This window comes from Cicer arietinum, chromosome 5, assembly GCF_000331145.2.
Source record: "Cicer arietinum cultivar CDC Frontier isolate Library 1 chromosome 5, Cicar.CDCFrontier_v2.0, whole genome shotgun sequence".
In the NCBI taxonomy this organism is placed as follows: Eukaryota; Viridiplantae; Streptophyta; class Magnoliopsida; order Fabales; family Fabaceae; genus Cicer; species Cicer arietinum.
The window spans coordinates 35,824,119-35,832,785 of record NC_021164.2 but is presented as its reverse complement, the minus strand read 5'-3'; the positions used below and the strand labels follow the sequence as shown (position 1 = coordinate 35,832,785).

General features: G+C 32.2%; 1 protein-coding gene across 1 annotated transcript; it reads left to right on the top strand.

The window, feature by feature from the left end:
- Positions 1-1,534: 1,534 nt before the first annotated feature.
- On the top strand, positions 1,535-4,381 carry LOC101499380 (exocyst complex component EXO70E2). Its single transcript, XM_012715676.3, has 2 exons — positions 1,535-1,772; positions 2,253-4,381. Exon 2 carries the CDS (start codon positions 2,254-2,256, stop codon positions 4,135-4,137), a length of 1,884 nt encoding a protein of 627 aa, XP_012571130.1. The 5' UTR covers positions 1,535-1,772; position 2,253; the 3' UTR covers positions 4,138-4,381.
- Positions 4,382-8,667: the final 4,286 nt, after the last annotated feature.

Sequence of the window (8,667 nt, the reverse complement as noted above, 5' to 3'; positions counted from 1 at the left end):
ATATTTCATTTTAAATTTAATTTAAATTTTTAATTATATTCAGATTAGTTTATTATATATTAAATTTAATTTATAATGATATTATATTTTAAATTTAATTATAATTTTAATTTAATTACAATTTATATTAATTTATTATATATAATATTATAATATAATATTAATTTTGTATTTAAAAAAATTAATTTTTTAATATACGTAATATTTTGTGGCGGCCTAAGCCCTCACAAAATATTTATTTTTTAATCTAGAGGTACTTTGTGGCGGCCTAAACCCTCACAAAGGAGGGATTTTGTGGCGGCCTGGACCCTCGCAAAGCCTGAATTTTTTAAAATCAGTCTGTCCTTTGTGGCGGCCTATGCCTTCACAAAGGCAGACTTTTGTGGCTGCAAATGCCCTCACAAAGGCAGCCTTTTGTGGCTGCAAAAGCCCTCACAAATGCCAACGTGTTTTACAAACTTTGTGGCTGCAAAAGCCCTCACAAAAGTTTGTGATCAGCTTATTTGTGGCTGCCATAGGCCGCCACAAATAACCCCTTTGTGGCTGCTATTTGCCCTTTGTGAGGGCTTTTGGCCCTCACAAATTCCTTGTTTTCTTGTTGTGGTATGGATCCCTATTGTACCATATCATTTTAATATTGATTTCTTCTCTTTTGATTGGAGGAAGTGGATTTTCAATAATCTCAATCAAAAAGGATTTGAAACCACTGCATAGAGCTGGAAGACAACTTTTATGACAACCTACTGGTCCTTGTGGAATTGGCGAAACCAAGCAATATTTGAGGAAGATTTCAAACAACCTGATAACCCCGTGGCTATAATTTAAAACTTTACTTAAGAGATTGGTGGTTGCATTTCTCAATTCCTTCATTATAATATGCAATGTAAAGACACTCTCTATATTGGCTAGAGAAAGCCTCTATTGGTTGGTTAAAACTTAATAGATGGATCAAGGGCTACAATAAGATGATTGGAGCATGTGATGCTTTTCAGTTTGATCGTTGCAGAATTGATTGAAGCCTTAGTCGCTGGATTTTAAGTATTGTAGTGGTGAGGTTTGAGTTTGTAGTCAAAAGAAACGGTGATATTCAACTTTCAAAATGATTTTGATTTTTGAGAGAAAGTAATATGTTATAGAAGCTTTCAAATATTAAAGTTGAAATTACCCTTATTTTAGGTTATGTGTCAAATTTCAAAGCAAAAGTATAACTATATATTAAGTGGCAATGAAATCTCCTAAATATATATTAAATCATTTAGTTAATTTTTATGCAATATTAAGTTGGAGGAATTAAATTTCTTTTTAATGAACAACAAATTAAATATTTATTAAGTACTATAATAAAAGATTATAAATATACTACTCAAAAATAAAATTTCAAATGTGGGTGCTCAATGACAAGATGTGTGTTTTTTTCCCGTTTGTGAGAAACTGTACGGCAGTCAAGACAAGAGTTCATAGGAAACCGCACCTATATTGACTTGTGATAATTTTCTGGTCAATTTCCTAGTTTCGTTAAATACTGATATTTGTTATATCAGTCAAAAGTCAAAAAAGCCATAAGTAGAGAAATCAAATCATACATACAAAACTTCTCCACCACAATTTTCTATTTCCTCCCTCCCAAGAAATTCACTTCCCAAATTTCAAATTATTAAAAAAATAAACATTTTTCTCTTAGTTATTACTTTGTCCTCACGTCATCTCCACTTTCTCAATTTCTAAGGTTTCTGCTTTGTTACATATCTGTCTCAAATTTCATTCACTTGGAGGTACTCTTTCCTAGTCTTTGTTTGGTTATTTTTATTTGACTTTTTTTTCTAAAGTATAATAAAAACTGTGTGAGGATCTTGTTTATTAGTTTTGAGCTATTTGGTTATGTTACGGTTGGTGATTTATAATACATGATTCACAATCCTCTTACTTCCATGAAGACTCTTTCAATTGGAGCTTCTTGTTAGTTTGTAGTCCTAAGTTTAGATTGGAGGAAAAGAAAGAGTTGCCTCAAAATTATCTATCCAAATCATCATAAAGTTTCCATTTTTATTCAACTTGTAACAACCCTTTAAAAGCACTTTTATTTATTCGATAGAGGGGATTTTTTTTTTTTTTACATTTTCGATGACCCTTTTACTTTTCTTGTTTTAAAGTTGAGATCTTGGTACCTTTAGTGATTTGTTGAAATCCCATCAATTTTGTGCTTTCTGGTTTGGAATTTGGTTTTCTACTTGCTTTTTCAATTTTTTTTCTAGTATGGAGGAACATAAACCTATGACCACAATTTGTGAACAAGATCAACACATGGTTGCTGCAGCTCAAAACATTTTAAAGGGACTAGCTTCAAGCAAGAGTATCTCTAATGAGTTGAGAAAAACACTTTTGGATCTTGAGATTCAATTGTCTACAATGTCCACAATCAATGAAAGAAAAGGAAATGGTATCAAGCTATTAGAGAGAGAGCTTCAATTTGTTGAAGATAGGGTCAAAAGTTTGGAGACCAATCATATTTCCATGGCATCTTCTTCTGAGTATTTAAAACTTGTTGGGGAAATTCAAACATTAACTCAAACTTTGCAACAAAACTTTTGTTCTGTGAATGAAAAATGGAAGCATAAGGAACTTGTTCAAAGAGCTAATGAAGTTATGCAGGTTGTTATGTCAAAGCTTGAGGAAGAGTTAGTCCAAATTCTTGTTCAAAATAAGCAATATTTTGAGCTTGATTACATGCTTTTTCATTCCAATAGCGTGGATATGGTTTATGATGAATCGTATGTTTCAATCGAGGATGAACAAATCAATGAGACGTCGCGGAGTAGTGATGATGGAACTATAGATTTGGTGAATCCTTCTGTACTTGAAGATCTCAAAAGCATTGCTAAAGCCATGTTTGGTTCAAATTACCATAAGGAGTTTTGTCATGTTTTCATTGCTTCTAGAAAATATGCCTTAGATGAGTACTTTGTCATTCTAGAAATCGAAAAACTAAGCATTGAGAATGTTCTAAATATGGAATGGTATAGTTTGAATCGTCGGATAAAGAAATGGATCCAGGCCATGAAGATCATTGTTCAGGTGTATCTTGTCAGCGAAAAACGATTATGTAAGCAAGTTCTTGGAAACTTCGGATCGGTTTATCAGATTTGCTTCTCCGAAATATCAAGGTGTTCAATTTTCCACCTTTTGAATTTTGGGGAGGCCATAGCAATGAGAACACACACAACAGAAAATTTGTTTTGCTTACTTGACATGTATGAGGTTTTAGACCATGTTGCAATGGATATAGATATTTTGTTCATTGAAGAAGTAGATTCTTTTGTAAGAGAAGAGTTTCACAAGCTTCTAAGAAACTTTGGTGATTCTATAAAATCAACATTTCTTGCATTTAGATATGCTATTGCAACAAATCCATCAAACAAGTGTTTTCCTCAAGGAGGTGTTCACCATCTTACAAGATATGTCATGAATTACATCAAGGCACTTGTTGAATATGGTGACAGCCTCAATCTTCTTCTTATAGACGAAGTTTCGACCGATCCAACGGCTAGCAATGACAACAGTGAAAACTCTAATCTCTCATATTGTTCATTAGCTTGCAACTTAAGGCAAATCACTACAACTCTAGAATCCAACTTGTGCAACAAGTCAAAGTTATACACAAATGAAGCTTTGCAGCATATTTTCATGATGAATAACATTCATTACATGGTGCAAAAGGTTAAGCATTCTAACTTATGCAATTTCTTTGGAGATTATTGGCTTCGCCGACGCGTTGGCATGTTTCAAAACTATGCTAGAAGCTACGAGAAAGTGACTTGGAGTTCAATACTTTCTATGCTTAGTGATGAAAGTGTGTCAACTTGTGGCACAAAAAGAACACTAAAGAAAAAATGCAAAGATTTTAGTGTTGCTTTTTGTGAAGTTTACAAAACACAGACCGGATGGAGTGTAGTAGATACCGAACTTCGAGAAGATTTACAGATATCAGTTTCTCAGAAAGTGATTCATGCTTACCGCAGTTTTACCGGTAGAAACTCCTCTGACATTGATGAGAAATGGATCAAGTATTCAGTAGATGATCTGCAATGTTGTATTTTGGATCTTTTCCAAGGTTCATCAAAATCTTTGCACCATTCTTAGCATAGAAAGTGAAGTCTATCAGTTACTTTTTTTTCAAAATTTTCTAAAAGTTCTTTTTGAGATTCATGTCTACACTGCAGGAATTTGTATATATATTTTGGTTGTCATTACTCTTTAGTTAGGTCTTGGTATGGTTAGCATTAAGGGGCCTTTATACTTTGTTCTTCATTGGCATCATCAAATAAATGTACCTGTTAGTCAATTTGGACGTTGTTGATATATGTTTTTTGTTTAACACATTCAATATTGTTCTGTTTTAATTATTAACTAGTATAGTACCGATACTTTGCACGGATTGGGTGAAGATTGTTAGATTTATTTGTTATATTTATTTTGAAATTATTAACAATGTTCATATAAAATACAGGTTTTGACAAATATATACAAACGTAGTTCAATGATTAACCTTATGATTTGTTGATTGTCATTGCATAAAAGACAACAATAGAAAATTACCTTCGTATAAGCTTGAAAGGCCACGACGATTGGGATGGAGACAGAGACATTTGTGGTAGATAGATCAATTACATGATTTGTTAGTCTCGTCACAATTAATCTTATACCATTACACAAACCTTCCTTTTTTCCGCTGCTTTTCTCAATAATAGGTTGGTAGCAGCGGAAACAAATTTAATGGTTACTGTTAAGAATTATGGTAGAGTCCAAGAAAGAGAGAAATAATTAAAGAGAAAAATAAAACTTGAAATGATTATATGAATAATTGTTTTTACAATTAGAGTATGATACACTTTTATATAGTGCTATTAATGTAACTAACCTAACAACTTTCACCTAACCAAGTAATTTTAACTACCTCTAATAGTCCCCCACAAGTTGGAAGTATGTAACAACATTTCCAACTTGGAAAGAACAATACAAGAAAAAGAAAAATACAATGAAAGAAAATTATAAGAAAAAAATAGAAGCCATAATCACTTCAGCTAAACAACAAAATTCATGTAGAAAGTGGTAGTAGGCTGAGGTGCATAACTCTCGCTTCGGCCTCTTTGGGCTAACTTGAAAATCTTTTGGTGTCTCCACGGCACTCACTCCAATATAGAATCAATAATTTCAATCTTGGATATTTAAATGTCAAATGTGACCAACAAAACTTAACCATAATATGATGGAAGCATAAAGAAAATGAGAAATGTTTACTACCATATGGTAAAATAACAAAGAAAATGGTAATTGCTTTACTACCATATGGTAGAAGCATAAAGAGAAAGCCAACAATGGCTAAAAAGAATGAAATTGTAGTGAAATATATCACTAAAGCATCTTTAATCTTGAATCTACAATTATTATACAATCAAGTTGAAAAAGAATGAAGAATCAAAAATTTAGATTCAAAATGAGGAAGAAAAGATAATGAAAATTTGGAAAAAGAATATAGCGGAATAATTATTATTGCTCTGATACCATTTTAAGAATTATGGTAGAGTCCAAGAAAGAGAGAAATAATTAAAGAGAAAAATAAAACTTGAAATGATTATATGAATAATTGTTTTTACAATTAGAGTATGATGCACTTTTATATAGTGCTATTAATTTAACTAACCTAACAACTTTCATCTAACCATAAGTAATTTTAACTATCTCTAATAGTTATAGTGAACAATTAGAATTAATTAATGACATAGTTGTAGTCTAATACATGTTAAGTGGAACTATACAGGTTCAAATAACATTGAAAAGTAAACAGGTCCATTGCCTCCTTAGTGGCTGTAACATTAAAGGATCAATCAGTCTTAATTACCTTTGGAGCTTTGCATGTAGACAACTGCAGACTTGGAACCACATCAGACACATTATCAACTTCGTAAGATTCAATTGACAATCTTTTTGCAAGTGTAGAAGTAGCAATGACTTCAGGATCATAATCACCAGTTGCAGATAACGATATATGTAATTAATTTAAAATAAATCAATAACCTTAATTTTTAATTTAAATATCTATTTGTATGAATAGTGAACACAATAGAGGCACTTACAGTGTCAAAGCCAGTTTCCTGGCTTGCCGCTGCATTGGTTTTGAAGTTGCCTACATTAAGACATATTACCATTCTAGTTAATTAGCCTATAAATTAAGTAAAATTATTTGTGGTCGAAACTATTAATGTGTTGTCCAATAATACCTCATCAACATCAAACTGCTCTCTTTAATGGTTGCAATAATTGTCTCATCCTCCCAAGCCTTGTTTACAGAGCATTGTCCCATTTTTGGTTGAGTCTTAACGCGGAATGCCATTGTTCTTGCCATTAGATTTTGTAGATCTTCAAGATAAATCATTTGATGGTTATCACCAGCCTGAAATAGCAAGTTAAGTTGTTCACCAACACAAATATTTTAATTATTAAACACATTATGTGTTGATCGATTCATATACATATGACATGCCTTAATCATTTTTTTCCTTAACTCCTTTGCAGTCATTCTTAGGATGGAAGTACAATCTTGATCCCACCTAAGAAACTTCACGTAAGTGTTGTTGTGATAGACTTCAATCAAAACTTTGTATCTGTTAAATGAACGACATGTAGTTGAATAGTTAGGAATGTGCAAATATGTACAAAATCTTTATTTTTGCTTATGAAACACTGTAACATTGTAATTAATTTACTTTGGAATGATTTTTTCAACAACACACTCATATTTATATGTATAACTCACAAACGGATTTGTTGCCTTAATAGTGCAGCTTGTGCAACCCTCATAAAACCAACCATATTCATTAACTACAACCTTAGAGGTTGTAGCTATAGTCACACAAGTTATCTCCTAAAAAGATAAGTTCAATTTGATTAATAGGTAACTTGAATAAGTATTTAAGCAACCTTAAGATAATAAGAGTATTTTTGCAAATTGTGTTAATTGCATTGATTTAGCGCAAGGTCTTGATTGCAGCGTTGTAGACGAACTTCTCCTGTGGTGTGTATTAAGATGAAGTTTTCATCTGGCTATGCAATTGCCTTCCTTGGACATAGAGATCAGGATCATCGATCGCATGTAACCTATTTAGTGTTATGCATAATAATGAGTATAAAAAATAAGTGAAGTGAATAGAAGGAATGACATAGGAAAACAAACTAACATTTTCTTGAACTCTTATCTGCATAACTTTTTCATTGATCAGTAGCTTAGTTCCATCCCATGCATTACTCAACATTGGTTTGTTTTGACCTATGGAATAATATTCCAATCTCATTGTGAGATAGTGTCACTATTGAAATTGTTTATAGACTAAGTTATTCACACCAACCTTGTGGAACTTTGATCCTTGCATAGTTTAGTATGATTATAATTGGTCTAGAAGTAGGATGTAAACTACAGTAGTTGAGAAATTGGTACCAAAATCTTTTCAAATAGTGCAGTTGATGACATCGCCACTTTAGTTAGAATATGGAATATATATAATGAAAAAACAAAATATTGAAAATATTAGAAACTTTTAAAGTGTATGACATATGTATTTAAAACAATCGAAAATAATATAACCTCAAATCCTAAAGTTTGAGTGACATACAAACTTTCTTTGAGCGAAAAGTTGTAGTTGATGAAATCACTTCATCAACTACACATGTCTGCAAAGATGCAGATATCACTTAGTACAACGAAATGGCTTGTTGAGTTTTAAATGATTAGTTGGTAATATATAGAGAAAAATAATGTTACCAAGTAAATGGGTGGGGCTTATTTCCCACTCAATATATCACTGAAATTTTTAAAGAGGTACTGGATTGGGGGCATATATGGTATATCTTGTTGTTGTTCAATAGTTGCGCCAGTAAAAGTGATTTTGAAAAGGTGCTCATAAATCTTGAATTGAAAGTCATCGTCATCAACATTAAAATTGTGTATTGTTGGAACAAAGTTGGTTTTCCTCTTGTGATTTTGATGTTAACAAAGGTATTTTATGAGAACAATTTATTTGGACTTATAGCTTCATTAAGTGTGCAACAATTAGAACAAGAAAATTAGAGGAAGGTATCAGAGGAGGTGACCACAGGAAGTGACTAGAAGAAGTCACCAAAGGATGAGATCAGGGGAACACAAAATCATACGCATCTGCCTCTGATAGCAATGTGCCTCTGAAGGTTACGAAGATTGCCTCTGATGTTTGGGTGTAAAGTTCTGCCTTTGATAATTGGATCTAAATATTGCCTTCAATAACTAGGTCTAAAGATTGCCTTTGAAGATTGTTTTAAGATTGATTTGAAGTATGCATATGAAGCCCTTGTAACCCTCTAATGTGCACAAACTCAACATGTCTCTGAAGAGTTTACATCAAGCTATCATTAACCCTAAAGAGATTGTTCAAGCCATGCATTTAAAGCTCATATTTGGCTAATCAAAAATTGCAATGCACTCAAAATACTACCTCTGATAAGAAGCCACTAATATTACACTAACTCTGATGATTCAACAATTCTAAGTCATGAGTTATGCCTCTAAACAGTTCTAAGTCACGCAATTCTACCTTTGACTTTTATAATCCAAGAAACACAGCATGTCGCATCAATAAGAAA